The sequence below is a fragment of the Schistocerca nitens genome, chromosome 11, assembly GCF_023898315.1.
Source record: "Schistocerca nitens isolate TAMUIC-IGC-003100 chromosome 11, iqSchNite1.1, whole genome shotgun sequence".
Lineage (NCBI taxonomy): Eukaryota > Metazoa > Arthropoda > Insecta > Orthoptera > Acrididae > Schistocerca > Schistocerca nitens.
In genome coordinates, this window is record NC_064624.1 from 188,401,772 (window position 1) to 188,417,304 (window position 15,533).

Here is a 15,533-nt window from a genome sequence, read left to right on the forward strand (position 1 = left end):
TTTCATTATTATTGTTAAGAGAATGCATAAAGTTGTACAAGATGGCTAAATTTGATTTATTTAGAAAAACTATTGCCCGAGATATTACAGCTCAAAGCTGCCAAAAATTCACGCCGGCTCTACGTGAGTAGTAATCAGTCCAGAAGTAGTCAGCCTCTAGCTAGGTCGGTGCAAGCCGATCTTGTCCCGGCAGTGGCTCCGAGTGACAGGTACTCGACGCAGGTAGCCGGATTACGCTGCAGGCCTCGTGTACCGAGCAGATGGTGCACCACCACAGTCAAAGGGTTAATCAATCGTTCTCTTCTTGTTCTATATGTGAATGGAAGGGGAAGAAGCCCAGTATCCTCTGCCGTGTGCTTCACATAGTATGTATAGTATGTATGTATGTATGTATAGATACACATGAAGCAATAAACACACAAACTGAACACCTTCTCTCAAATCCCCAGGCTAAGAACAAAATCAAACAAATCTACTCGCAACATTTGACAAACTTGCCTCCGACATTATCATTGCACGACAAATAATAACTACCATTACCTTGAGAAATGAAAGCAAAATCACAGCCCACAATGAATGATCCCAGAGGACAGGCAATTGTCTGAACTTAAAGCATAATCCAATTGTCAAGTTTGGTAATGGCTGGGGTGAAAGTCTGGCAACTGCACGCAGTCGCAGCGGCTACAGGTGTCGTGCGATTAGCCGAATGTGGGCCGTACTTCTCGTGCCAGCTTCACTTCCCCCCATTGTCAATGCTACAGTAATTCTGAACACATTACAGTAGCCAGGTACACGAGTGCACCACGCATTGCCAGCCGTGTCACACCTGGAAAACTGCTGTATGTAGAGAGCCTGCTGCCGCACCAGCTTGTCGCGTGCGAGCAGGGCCGCCTCCTCCGCCGTGTAGACGCCGGCGTGGTGCAGGAGGTCCACGGGCTCCAGGCCTTCCGGGCCCGATTCCGCCCCCGACGAGTCTCCGGTGCACCCTGAAATGCAAAATGAGTTTAACTGGCCGCAATCGGCTAAACATTTTAGGTTAAGCTTGACCCTGACCTCTATAAATACCAACTGAATATGCAAATTGCTGTAACCAGGCACATTTATCATACAGGAAAATTATAAAATCTATGAAACATTGCTAAAATCGGAAGAGGTAAATGGCAGAGATCGACATAAAAAGTGACTCAGTATGTGTGAGACTAAGTCTCTCCAGGAAAGTACTTGGGCTCGAACAAACAGATCTGTATGAACGTTGGTTACAGGAGCATTATGTACCTCTGAATGTGCTGGTGGGTGTCGTTTTCTGCAAAACTCTTGCAGTCATGCTCTAGATATCACTGTAGATGTAATTGTAGATGCCATACGCAATGCAGCAATCTTAACTATAAATGTAAAAGCGGAATGTCAATAAAACGCTCCGAGCAATATGAATGACTGCAAAACGCACAGTGAAGAAATGCAAGTTGATCGCACGGCGTATTTGCATATTCTATAATATCAGTGTTGAACGCCATGTCAATGACACTTTTGAAGTTGTTCACTGGTTCACCAATATCGTAGCCAACATACGCGTAATGAAGCATTGGTCTGTATACTCCCGCAGATAACTGATTGTAAATGACAGAATGCATATTCGTGATAAAGAATCTGTCGTGCAATTTCGGCTGCATTTTACTAGAACGTAGTTTAATGAAGTCTGTTATTCTCTTGGCATATATTTTATATTGCCTGAAGAAATACGCATACAGAGGTTGTGCATTTTTGTAGTTTTAGGCGGAATGATTTTTAAATCTACATGTTTTCCGCCAGATGCTTCCAGTAGTACTCATTCATCCTTATGTCAAGACCAGAAGTCACAAAGTACTAATGACTTTCTCGGCAAATGTGGATTCAAAACTGATAGAAAAAACATCTTCAGATGTTGTTTCATCATCTTCCCACTCACACTTGCATCGACGACGACATTTGGAGGGCACCGCGTTTCTATTTCCCTTGACACACAGGGTCCAAACTTTCCACTGGATTCTTGGAAGCAAATATTTCTCTGCCAATCGTCCGTCCAGTGATATAGCAACATCGATCGTGTAACTATGTGTTGCACAGTTAACTGATTGCAACATCGCAACAGTGTTTCTCTCCCCCTTTCATGGATAGTGGTCTGTCACAAGAAAGTTCATAGTTGAACTGACTGATCACAGTTCCATACAGAACTAATATCGATGTTTTCTCTCATGATATATTCATTGATGTAAGCAACAAACGTTTGAGCTCTTTCAATCAGCTCTTCTTTGTCATCCTTATCTTTTCATGCTTGGAGCATAGTGATACGGCGTGATGTTATCCTAAACTCCTTTTTCAAATTAGTAATAAATCCTAGTAAAGCTGTAAAGTTTGTACACCCGAGATTTCTGGCTACGTCCAATGCCCAATGTTGTAAATGCCAATAATGAACAGCAGAACCGCATTCTCGCGCTTCATCAAATTTCGCCATTACACGCTCCTTGATGGTCTTGAACAGCAGTGTACGATTTCCTTTGAAAACTGTATTTCCTTCTCTTTTCTTTGCCACATAATCCAGTATGTTTTTAATATTGCTTTTAGACTGCTTAGGGTATCTTTTCAGAAGTTTGTCGTATGTGCCGAAACCTCTTACGTAATAATCATCGTACATGTTCTCCAGCGTGTTGTCATCAAATGCAGTGATGATACTTGCAACTTTAACCTTCTTCTTGGGAGACGGTTGGTATTCACTGTCACTGCTTCCATCGCCTCTTCCCGCACTTGCCGTAACACTACCGTTTGCATTGAGTTGTTCGTCATTATCATCCCTATCATCATCATTACGTGTTAGTGTTACAGCAGTATCTGTTTCTAACTTATGCTCATATTTCTGCACTATAACAGATACCTGAAAACATGCGAATGCTTCGTCTTCTACATCAATACCATCTTCACGAAGAACGGTCCTTCGTAACTTCATCTCAACCAATCACAATACATTAGCAGGATCGATTACCAATTGCCGAGCCATCTGACACTTCAATACACAAATAATGTCACAAAATGCAACTTCAGAGGCACACTGCACCGTCCCTACTGGTCCCGACTGGTGTACCGGCAGGTCAGTGTGCCATGCGGCACGGTATACGCAGAGGCCTCTAACGGACGACTGCACAGTTTTGCAGATGCGGGAGTATCACTAGTGCAATAAGAGACCTTTACATTATTTCTCACACGATTTTGGTGTATTTGTGTTTGTTCGAGCCCAAGTACTTTCCTGGTCAGAGCTTTTTTACAATGTCTACAAATGTTCTACGCATCCAGACTTTGTCACATGCCACACAGCTATTCAGCAGTCAATCCCGCCCGCACCTGACCCAGCATATACGGAGTGAGGTAAGGACAGAGACAGTGTCGCAAGTCTGAGGTTCCGTGATAGGAGCAGAACATAAATCCTATCCCTAATGTAACCCACAGGAAAAAAATTGCAGTGACATCTCGTTCGAGTAATCTCGTACACAGTTGTGGAAATGACGGGGAGGGGGTTTCATCTAGAGCTGGTTGAAACATGCTATCAGTGTCAAGCTGTGGCACAAGCCACAATTGCACCATGTTGACATAGGTGATACTGCTGATGACAGATCTCTTTGCAAAGAGGACACGGCACACGGTGCGAAACACACTAACTTTGTTAGGATCCCAGACGTGTTCGCTGCACACGGATTCTCTGTTCCCCAAATGCAGTGTTGCTTAACCTTTTCAGAAAGATGAAAAGTGGCTTGGTAAGTGAAAAGTAATTTTCTTGAGAAGTTGCCATTTTTTATACGATTCTGCATCTCAACACAGAACTACAGACAGTATAATTTGTCATCACAAATTATGGATTGAAGGAACTGCAATTCGAGTAGCTTCACTCTTAATCACTTACAAATCACACTATTGGTTGAGCGATATTAAATTCTGCACTAGTTCGATACGCAGACTTTGTGAAACACAAACAGTGTTCTCAAACATTTTGAATTCACGCAAATTTCTTGCATCATTTCATAACGTCGTTGTAAACTGGTGGTGTCTTGTGAAACTTGCTCTGGAAAGCTCTTTGTACACTCATACTGATTTCTAACAGGCAAATTTTAGCACACAAAATGCTTTCTCTACCTGATTCAACCAATTTTTAGCAACTACATTCAGTGGCACAACTGTTGGCAGTTAACTTGCTGACACCACGTTTGAGTAACTTTGAGAGTTTGTTTCGACGTACTGGAGTGCTTGTTGTTGTTGTTATGTTTAGCCATTTAGCTATTTAACTAGACCGGTTTTTTAAAATTGTTTCACGGATGTTTTAATTACCATTTATTGGAAGTTACCACATCACACACAAATCGACAACTGTTCTCTTCACACACCCACACCCCACAAAATGATAGCATTTCATTATACAGTTAATGAAGCAGTCCAATCACCATGCTCTGAAGTTAAAATTCATCAGTGAATGAAAACAGCACCAGAAACAGTTATTACAAGTGGTTGGCTATAATTGCTCTACAATAGATACACTGAAACACTCAATGTCAAGACAGCCACAGCACAAAGGACACATAGTGAATAACACCATCTACTCATCCTCTTAATGGGTAATATTTGGTATTGATCTTTCAATGTCCTTAAACACAAAGTGTTGAGTTCTTTCTTTCACTTTTGCCAAGTGTAGTGACAACTAAGTAGTCTTTGCAACTGGACTGGTCAGTATATCCCGTATAGCAAAAGGACATTGCAAAAATTGGAAGAGATAAATGGCCAAGAACAACATAAAAAGTGACTTAGTACGTGAGAGACAAAGTCTCGGAGGTTTTTGCCAATGTTTAAAATATTCTGTCCATCCAGGCTTTGTCACATACCACACACCTAATCAGCAGTCAATTCTGCCCACACCTGAGCCAGCATATCCAGAGTAAGGTAAGAACAGACACAGTGTCGCAATTCTTCAAGGTCCTGTGATAGATGTAGAACTTAAAATCCTATACTCAATGTAACCCACAAGGAAAATCTGCAAGGTGTCAAGTTCGGTGACCACGGTGGCCACTCAAATAGTGCCATGTCAGTAGCCACAACATGGTCTATCTGGTGACACCTTGTTCAGGTCTTATCCCAGTAAGCTCTGCACTGAGTGGAATCCACTGTACATCCTGGAATTTGTTACAATAACATACCGAGGACATAGCCGTTGGTGGGGAGGCTTGCATGCCTCAGCAATAAGTGCAACCACAACGGAGGTTCCTGAAGAAGGGCAGCAGCCTTTTCAGTAGTTGCAGGGGCAACAGTCTGGAGTCTGGACAACTGACTGATCTGGCCTTGTAACAATAACCGAATCAGCTTTGCTGTGCTGGTACTGCGAGCAGCTGAAAGCAACAGAAAACTACAGCTGTAATTTTTCCTGAGGGCGTGCAGCTTTACTGTATGGTTAAATGATGATGACATCCTCTTGGGTAAAATATTCCAGAGGTAAAATAGTCCCCCATTTGGATCTCCGGGCGGGGACTACTCAGGAGGGTGTTGTTATCAGGAGAAAGAAAACTGGCGTTCTTTGGATCGGAGTGTGGAATGTCAGATCCCATAATCGGGCATGTACGATAGAAAATTTAAAAGCGAAATTGCTAGGTTAAAGTTATACAGGGTAGATCATAAAACTAATGAGGAGGTATTGAATAGGATTGGGGAGAAGAGAAGTTTGTGGCACAACTTGACTAGAAGAAGGGATTGGTTGGTAGGACACGTTCTGAGGCATCAAGGGATCACCACTTTAGCATTGGAGGGCAGCGTGGAGGGTAAAAATCGTAGAGGGAGACCAAGAGATGAATACACTAAACAGATTCAGAAGGATGTAGGTTGCAGTAGGTACTGGGAGATGAAGAAGCTTGTACAGGATAGAGTACCATGAAGAGCTGCATGAAACCAGTCTCAGGACTGAAGACCACAACAACAACAACAACAACAACAACAACAACAAGCAATATTTTGAACTGACTGACAGTGTCACTATGGACAGCCATTTATTTATGAAGGATTTTGAAGAAAAAGTGCTGAACTCTGCAGTTTTAAGACCGGCAGGATTGATGACACATTTGTACAGGGTTATGACAAATGATTGAAGCGATTTCACAGCTCTACAATAACTTTATTATTTGAGATATTTTCACAATGCTTTGCACACAGATACAAAAACTCAAAAAGTTTTTTTAGGCATTCACAAATGTTTGATATGTGCCCCTTTAGTGATTCGGCAGACATCAAGCCGATAATCCAAGTTCCTCCCACACTCGGCACAGCATGTCCCCATCAATGAGTTCGAAAGCATCGTTGATGCGAGCTCGCAGTTCTGGCACGTTTCTTGGTAGAGGAGGTTTAAACACTGAATCTTTCACATAACCCCACAGAAAGAAATGGCATGGGGTTAAGTCGGGAGAGCGTGGAGGCCGTGACATGAATTGCTGATCATGATCTCCACCACGACCAATCCATCGGTTTTCCAATCTCCTGTTTAAGAAATGCCGAACATCATGATGGAAGTGCGGTGGAGCGCCATCCTGTTGAAAGATGAAGTCGGCGCTGTCGGTCTCCAGTTGTGACATGAGCCAATTTTCCAGCATGTCCAGATAACGTTTTTTTCGCAGAAGAAAAAGGGGCCGTAAACTTTAAACCGTGAGATTGCACAAAACACGTTAACTTTTGATGAATTGCGAATTTGCTGCAAGAATGCGTGAGGATTCTCTACTGCCCAGATTCGCACATTGTGTCTGTTCACTTCACCATTACGAAAAAATGTTGCTTCATCACTGAATACAAGTTTCGCACTGAATGCATCCTCTTCCATGAGCTGTTGCAACCGCGCCGAAAATTCAAAGCGTTTGACTTTGTCATCGGGTGTCAGGGCTTGTAGCAATTGTAAACGGTAAGGCTTCTGCTTTAGCCTTTTCCGTAAGATTTTCCAAACCGTCGGCTGTGGTACGTTTAGCTCCCTGCTTGCTTTATTCGTCGACTTCCGCGGGCTACGCGTGAAACTTGCCCGCACGCGTTCAACCGTTTCTTCGCTCACTGCAGGCCGAGCTGTTGATTTCCCCTTACAGAGGCATCCAGAAGCTTTAAACTGCGCATACCATCGCCAAATGGAGTTGGCAGTTGGTGGATCTTCGTTGAACTTCGTCCTGAAGTGTCGTTGCACTGTTATGACTGACTGATGCGAGTGCATTTCAAGCACGACATACGCTTTCTCGGCTCCTGTCGCCATATTGTCTCACTGCGCTCTCGAGCGCTCTGGCGGCAGAAACCTGAAGTGCGGCTTCAGCCGAACAAAACTTTATGAGTTTTTCTACGTATCTGTAGTGTGACGTGACCGTATGTCAATGAATGGAGCTAAAGTGAATTTATGAAATCGCTTCAATCATTTGTAATAGCCCTGTAGTTTGGCCAACAATGAGCCTTAGCTGGTAGACTTATTTTAGAATTTGAATTTGATTCATGAAATATTGGGTTTACAACTGAGTGGGAGATGAATAGCTATCTACTGTTTTTGGATGTAGAAGTTCAATAATTTTTGGATGAGTTTTTAAGGAATTGTGTGTACTTTAAGTCCATTCATACTATTTTATCCTCCAGCTGCCACCACAAGCACACTTAAAACATTAATATACAGTCTATGTGGTGTTTGACACTGACACTGACAGTACTAGTACACCTGGAGGACACATTTTAGGAAAAATGCATGCACAAAACTTGAGACTGCAAGAGCTATGCAAATGAAAATGCCAGGCAAACCAAAGGAACAGGAAATGGATGCAAAATCTATGCCGTTTCTTCCACATGTGGGAAATGTTGCTTCAAAAACTGCCAGCTTCATGAAGTAGCATACAGTGCATACGATTTTCCAGCCACCAGTCAAGATGGCTCTTGCAGATTCTGTGAAAGATGATCCTCTTTTACAAAAGGCACATATCTACAAAATACTTTGTCAGTGTGTTAAATTTATAGTGGTGGTTCAAAAACGGTCACTTATTCTAAGGTCCTAATAATTATATGTCCGGAAATCAGTACCTGCTGAGATATGGGCTGAAAATCCACATTTGACAGCCTGCATTTTACTTACAAATGAGGCAGAATTCACAAGAGATGGCCTAGTAAATTACCACAATAAGCACAAGTGGGCAGATGCAAATCCTCGAGCAACAGTGGACGTGAGACATCACGTTCGTTTCAGTATTGATGTATGAATAGGAATTGTGAGCAACAGACTTTTAGGGCCATACACTTTATTATATAAATTAACAGGTGCTGTTTATCATCAATTTCTGCATGGTGAATTACTACACGAATGGTGAGTGTTACCCTTGCAGAAGGACAATCGGTCCACCCCATTTTCTACAAATCTTGTGACCACATTATAACGTTTTATAGGTGATGCATCACTCATGGTGGTCTGGTAGCACGGCCTCCCTGTTCACCAGATCTGAATCCGTTAGATTTCTGGCTGTGGGGACATTTCAAGGCATCAGTGTATGCCTAGCCTATCAATAAAGTGCACATGATGCAAGAGTGTGTGGCCAATGTACAAGAGACGCAATAAGAATGAAGCCAGGTGTGTATGGAAGACTGCACGATTCAGAGGACTCCAGGATATGTAAGGATTCATAGATATTACATGCAGCACTCCCTATAGTGTCTGCTACTATGTAACATATGGATGGCAATGAGAGGACGGACTGGCCCACATACCCAACAGGTGTGTGTTTCCAGACATATCATTACTGGAACTTTCTTCTAGTTTTGAACAATGCTACCTCCTATACGAATGTATGATGCTATTTGTCAACAAATTGTATACGATGAACCATATGCACTGTAAAAGAAGATTCCACTGAACACCAACAACACATTCGTCTTCAACAGCCAAAGAAAACTGCAATAGCTGAATACTATATTTCTCCTGACTGTTCTGTGGATTACAACAAAGTCAAGATACTGGTCATGGTGTCATCTTGTTGGGATCCAATGGTCAAGTGAAGCTGTGGAAATGTAGCTGTCAGACAACTTGTTCCACAGAAAAAATGACTTCCATCTCGGAAATTTACGGAAAGCACTTTTTTCATGTTTTATTGCTTTCAGTCTTTGCTGCCTGGCATTTCAACAACTGACAACTGTTTTAAAAATTATCCACCTAATTTGTATACACTGCAGATTTGCTGACTCAGAGCTCACTAAATTTTCATCTTAAGACACAAAGTTTCATTTCTGGTGCTATTGTGCCAATTGCCTTTTTTGTGATGCATGCTCCTTCAAGTCCATAGCACATCTACGAACAATGTGATTTTAGCATTTCTGCATATGAGTATGCTCATGTAATACGCTCAGACCTTAGTAACTGACTCATATTGAAGCTAGTTGTATGATTAGCAGCCCTCACTGAAGATGGTCGTACGATTAAAAGCCAAAATTTTGGTCAACGAAGTATTGCTGTCCAAATGCAATCCCAAAACATGATGGAATACATAGAAAATTACTTAACACAGAGCATGGACACCCAAATTAATTTTTAGTTGGCACGATTCTAGCACCATATATTTTCAGTTGATTCACATTGCCCACTTTGCTCACAGCAAGTAATTATTATAACTTTGAAATCTAATGTAGACATAGGGCTAAATTACATATCCATCTACCATCACACCCAGAATTTTGTATTCACATTTGGCTTTGTACTCTTACTTTTGGACTTCACTCACTCAAAACCGAACAGTCACTTTCCAACCTAACCTAAAACTCTGGCTACACAACGCATTAGGAAACTCCTGTATCTTTACGTGTAATGTCTTTGGATCCACATATTTATTTATTCTTTCACCTACTGGCCAGTTGACTACTGATTACAACTGGGATAAAATTCAGTCCATGAAAGAATAAAAAGTGCACCCTTCAGATTGCCAAGACTGTGTCATGTGGGGGTAGTGTATCTCCATTGCTTGCTATTTACTTGTTGCCTCATCTTCACAATCAACTAAAGAAAAGCAAAATTACACACTCCCTCGAGAGTACGAAAGTGTCAATAAGTTGACTGTGAACTTTTTTAAGGAATAAAATAAACTGTTTAAAATTTATATGCAACTGTGGAAAACGTATTGTAGACTGCATGAAATGTCTCTTGGACTTTGCAAAATTTAGTTTCTATGGTAAATTGAACAGAATGTACTACTAACTGCACAAAATGTATCAAAAACTGCATAAAATGTACCACAAACTGTGTTGTATATATTGTGAACTCTGTGAAATGCATTAATTTGACAGAAATAATTTGAAGGACATTTCCACCAGGAAAAAGAAAAGAAAAAACAAAGAAATAAATAACAAAACTTCTTTGACAATAGCAATAAACACATACAGGGCTCAATATTCATTCAAAATAGTGCAACACCTCTATGAACTTTCTGCTTTGCTTCAAATGAATATTTGCCATCTTGCAGAATATTTACTGTTCACCTTTTATTTGCAAGTTGTTCACTTGATTATATTTGTCATAAGTAGCTAGCAGAATGCTTTGAGTATGTTCTTTCAGCTAAAATGATTGGAGTGTGCTTTTCACAAGATGTGGGGTCCCACATTCTTCACAATTTGCAATGGAAGCATTTGCATTGTGTCTCTGGGTTCCATATTTCAATTGGTAAAAATGGAACCCATATGGAATCTACTTGCAAAAAACAGTTTTTTCTGGCCAAGAAGTCACATATAAATGAAACCAACTGAAAGAAGCAAATGGTTTTGTTAAGTTTTAATACACAAAACCAAAATTAGTAAATCTGTATATCCTAGCCAAGTCAAGTCAATGTTAGCTTGTATTTGTGAGGGTAAGACTGACGTGCTTAATTCTGTCATTGATGTAAACTTCAGAAAATACACATACTCATACTACTACTACTACTACTACTACTACTACTACTACTACTGCCGCCACCTACTGGTTCTTCGACATGGCCTATTATGAAACTAACACTATCATCTATTGGTTCATTGGTGTACTATGCTGCCACTAAGGTAAACACACGAACTACTATGCTGAGCACAGAGTCCTACAAATTTAAATTAAGATTTTTTTGCGTGGTGTGATTTTGGTAAAGCCTACATGTTGCCCTGAAATATGCTCAAATTACCTGCGAAAACCCCATGAAAATTTGTCCAGCAGTTTTTGAGAGTAGTGTGTTCAGATAGGCAGTAAGGATGGTTTTACAGTTTTATTATTAGTACTCACCGAGTACACATAACGGATGTGGAAACGTGCATGCTTTCAGAGCCAGTGGCTCCTACTGGCAGAAGGGCTGAAGGGAAAGGAAGAAGGACGAAGGAAAAGACTGGCGAAGTTTAGGAAACAGGAAGAGTTGCAGAAAAGTCACGCAGGACCCCGGGTCAGGGGAGCCTCATTTTACGGGATGTGAACTCCCCTGACCTGGAGTTCCGCGTAATCTTTCACCAGCTCTTCCACACGAGTCCTTGTCTTTCATCCCTCTTCCTTTCACTTCAACCCTTCTGCTAGAAGGGGCCACTGGCACTGAAAACTGTTGTGTTTCCGCATCTTTTATTTGTTTTCCCTGCCACTGCTTGGAGAGTGGCATTTTTATCTATCCACATTACTTTGCATAGTCACTGCTCGAAGTGTGGTCTTTTACCTGATCCAGGACTAGGATCTAAGAGCACCAGGCAAGAAATTAGTCACCCCCAGAAGACGTAACACTAATTACTGCGCCACACGGCCGTTTGTGTCAGCAACGGTATCAATTTGGAGACGAGAAGCATCCGTAAATGTTTTCAGGCATGCGGTATCCAGCTGAAACCACTCACCGATAAGCAGATCCGATAGAGCTACCAAATTACAGGGATGTCGATTGCTGTGTCTCACATGCAGTTCCAAACAGTCCCTGACATTTTACTAATATACGACTACTTAGCGGACCGGCCGGTACGATATGGTGCCAGCAACTTCATCAAATTAGGAATGTATGTTTGCAGCCCTGTGAACACAGTTGTCATCTTGGAACACAAGAATGCTGACAGCAAACTCATTAAGGAGTCATAGAAGAAAAAGTAACACTAGAGCGCCGAGAATGTTAAAATAAACATCGTCGTTCATGTTGATGGTAACCTGAATGAGTGTGCACAAGTCCTGGAACAAAAAAAAAAAAAAACAATGCCAGAAAATCACAGAACCGCTGCCAGCAAGAGCTACACACTAAACACTGGGGGTTAAATGTTTGACTGACTTTTGGTGCACTCCAAGCGGCAGAAATTGTAATTTGCTGGGCTGCACTACATGCCCCTTTCAACTACTCTCCAGTTTCTCTGTTGATTGGATAGCTTGCAATACCTCAACTAAACTAACTACCACAGTTTTTGTGTACCAGGCAGCCGCAATGCACAGTGCTTGTCCCAGTTAGCAGGTGGGATAAATACTGACAGGCCACTGGTATCTCATATTATTATACCCAGTATCAGATCATACGGAGGAATGGACTATGACCCTACTTGCACAGAGCCACTGATGTGAATGGATATGGGGGGAAAGTGTAAGAAATCTTAACACAAATAAATGATTTATGAGCCAGCACAAAGAGATATGTTCTAAAATAGGCACAGAAAAATGTACTCTTAGCTTAGGGCAACCTCCACTGACAGACAGACAGATTCAGAGAAGAACATATGGAACCAGCGTTCTCCTATAACTACACAAGTTTAACTGAGAAAACACTTCATGGAGAAAATCCTGAATCATGAGAACTAGGTTTTGGCAACAAAAGGGTGGGAGGGAAAGGGGGGGGGGTCAGACTTCTGTGGACCTTACTGCATGTCTGGTCGGCACTGCTGCTCTCACATCACGAAACACTTGCAATCGCCAAATGACCGAAACGGCGATCAAAACTGAGTATCGTTACTAGACTGTGCCCAAAGTAATGAGCCATTAAGCTTTACCACTGCATGTCTGAATGTACCTATGGGCGATTGGATGTCACGAAAGAGACAGCAGCTGGTGGACCTTTCAGAAGACATTCCCATATGGCCTGGAGTTGCGAAGCTCTTTGGTTTTGTCAATTGTCAGTACCTCACGCTAGTCTGCCTACAGCTGAAAAAATTAGTTCTGGTGCCAACTTGTTGCACGGTGAAGTCGTTAGCTATCATCTGTTGGGCCACAGAACTCACTTCCTATTTACACCAGAGGTTTCCTAACCTGACTCAACCTCGGCTTTTGGGGCAGAGGCTTTTCTGTGTTCGCGTGCACCACGAGACCAAGAAGACATCTGTTTAAACTCAAATCTTTGTAACAGCCACCACCATATTGAACAATTTATTAATCCTCTCAAAATGACAGCAGCCGAAATCTTTATGGAATTACTATTTCACGATTTCTTTCATTTCTGTAAAACTATTTAGGTGCTTCAACTCACAGTTGAATCTTCAGATACATCAAAATAAAACAGATATACAAATTATCGATAGAGCAGCTGTTTGTTCCTCACCGGTACGTCCTGAATCTGTCACCCGATTTCATACTCGTCGATGACTTCTCAACTCGTTCCTTGTTTCCGGCCCCTGCACCCACCCACACACTCGTCACTTCATAAGTCAGTCTTGGGAGGGTTCGCAACATGATGGGTTATAACTGGAGATATGAATCTTTGTGCACTACTGTGAGCAATGGCCTTTTCCAAGGTGCATAACTTCAAATGTCCACTGATTGCAGTTCCCCTCACAATGTTTGCTCAGGAACTGGTAGAGCTACTTCAGCAGATTTTTTAGTTACACTGGCTGAAAAATGCGGCACTGCCCAGGTATTCATTTTGCCAATTTTCATTATAAATGAAAACAAAAAAACGAACTGTGTTTTGTAGTGTAATACCAAAAAAAGTTTCATTTCCCTGTTTTTGTGAAAACACAATTGAAATTACGGAACATTCCTACAAAGAAATATGCATAATATACAAATGTATAAATACAGAAGAAGTAGTATAAATAACAGTACCGTGGACAGTTTCTGTACGCTGGGTGTAGCTGCTTCGTCTCTCTACGTCATTATTTTGTAAACATCGCTATAGACCGCTTTAGTTTTACCTATGGCCATTTGCATTTCACAGTTGAAATGCTACCAAAAGCACTGTCAAGGTGTCGCGGATTTCCCCAAGTTGACTAGACTGCAGGAATGTCTCAGTAGTAAAGAATAAATATATTAAAACTTCACACATGATGCAGCATTTTTCAGGCATCTCAGTGTTTATGATACTATATCTCCAGAACTAAGATAGGACAGTGGTTCTTACCTCCACAGTAATTCTTGTCTGACAGTAAGATATATATGTACTAAGTCTGGTTGAAATCTGTTTGGTGGTTTACAAAAAGATGTGGAAACAACACACACACACACACACACACACACACACACACATGCACACGCACACGCACACGCACGCACACACGCACGCGCGGTTTGCTAAACATTTTTTACAATGAATAAATAAATAAAATTAAAACACTTCAGATTCAGCATTTCTAATGAGGCAGATGGGGCACAATGGTGTGGGTGGAATGGCAAGAGAGCTCGACACCATAAAAAGGGCCACTTGCATCAATATGCTCAAACTGCATTGTGCCATGGCATCTGCTGGCTGCGGTCACCCACCTGCCACTCAGCACCCAGCTAGTTAGCTGAAACCAGGGACACTTTGGCACAAACCATAAGTGACATTTGCAGTGGCAACACCACAACAAACCCAATTCTGTGCTTATAAAAACTGACTGTACGGCTGGGCAAGTCACCCAATCGGTGAGCCGTCACGTCGACACCTGCCACAGGGCCGGCTTCTGCCCTCGGGCCTCTCTACTCGACTGTCATCTTGGCGCGACCAAGTGTCAGGTGTCCGGTCGCTGCCCGGAGGGCCGAGGCCCTACGGCACCAGCAGCACCAGTCTCCACGAACCGACCGTCTCGTACTTGGCGGGCCGTGCCAGCTTGCCACATCAGCCCTGATGTAGCTCACTACCAGTAGGGGATATCTATTATGCAAGGTTAGACCACGTCTGGGCCACACTAAGCACAGCAGCTGTTGACGATTACTATGACACTGTCTCCGGGTCTGTGAGTCGAGCCTAAAGTTACGACACTGCCAAATGTCGGCCCGAGCTCGGAGTAAAAAATGGATTGCGCTGCCTTTGAATGGTTTCTGCCTCATCCTGACCCACCATCTTCTACCACAGCACACCCACATCCTCTACAATAGGCACACAATGATTTAAATACATTATCTCATTACCTTAATGAGTACCTACAAAATCTGCCTGCCAGAAATTCCTTCCACAGGTATTGATGTATATCAACAGGCAGCCGGAGGATTTCACTCTACCTAAGAAACCTGGACCTCTAGCTACGATAGCTTTCAGCAGTACCGACAGTGCAACAGAAAACGCTTGTAACATGTGCCTTTAGGTATCATTTTATTCTTTTCTATCATT

At 42.1% G+C, this 15,533-nt stretch overlaps 1 protein-coding gene across 5 annotated transcripts in view; it reads right to left on the reverse strand.

The window, feature by feature from the left end:
• LOC126212830 (treacle protein-like) overlaps positions 1 to 15,533 on the reverse strand; it is a 225,546-nt gene that overhangs the window by 133,901 nt on the left and 76,112 nt on the right. For all 5 annotated transcript variants that reach the window (XM_049940246.1, XM_049940244.1, XM_049940245.1 and 2 more), the window contains exon 3: positions 827 to 986. In XM_049940246.1, the coding sequence (XP_049796203.1) occupies positions 827 to 986 (160 nt within the window). The remainder of the gene's footprint in view (positions 1 to 826; positions 987 to 15,533) is intronic.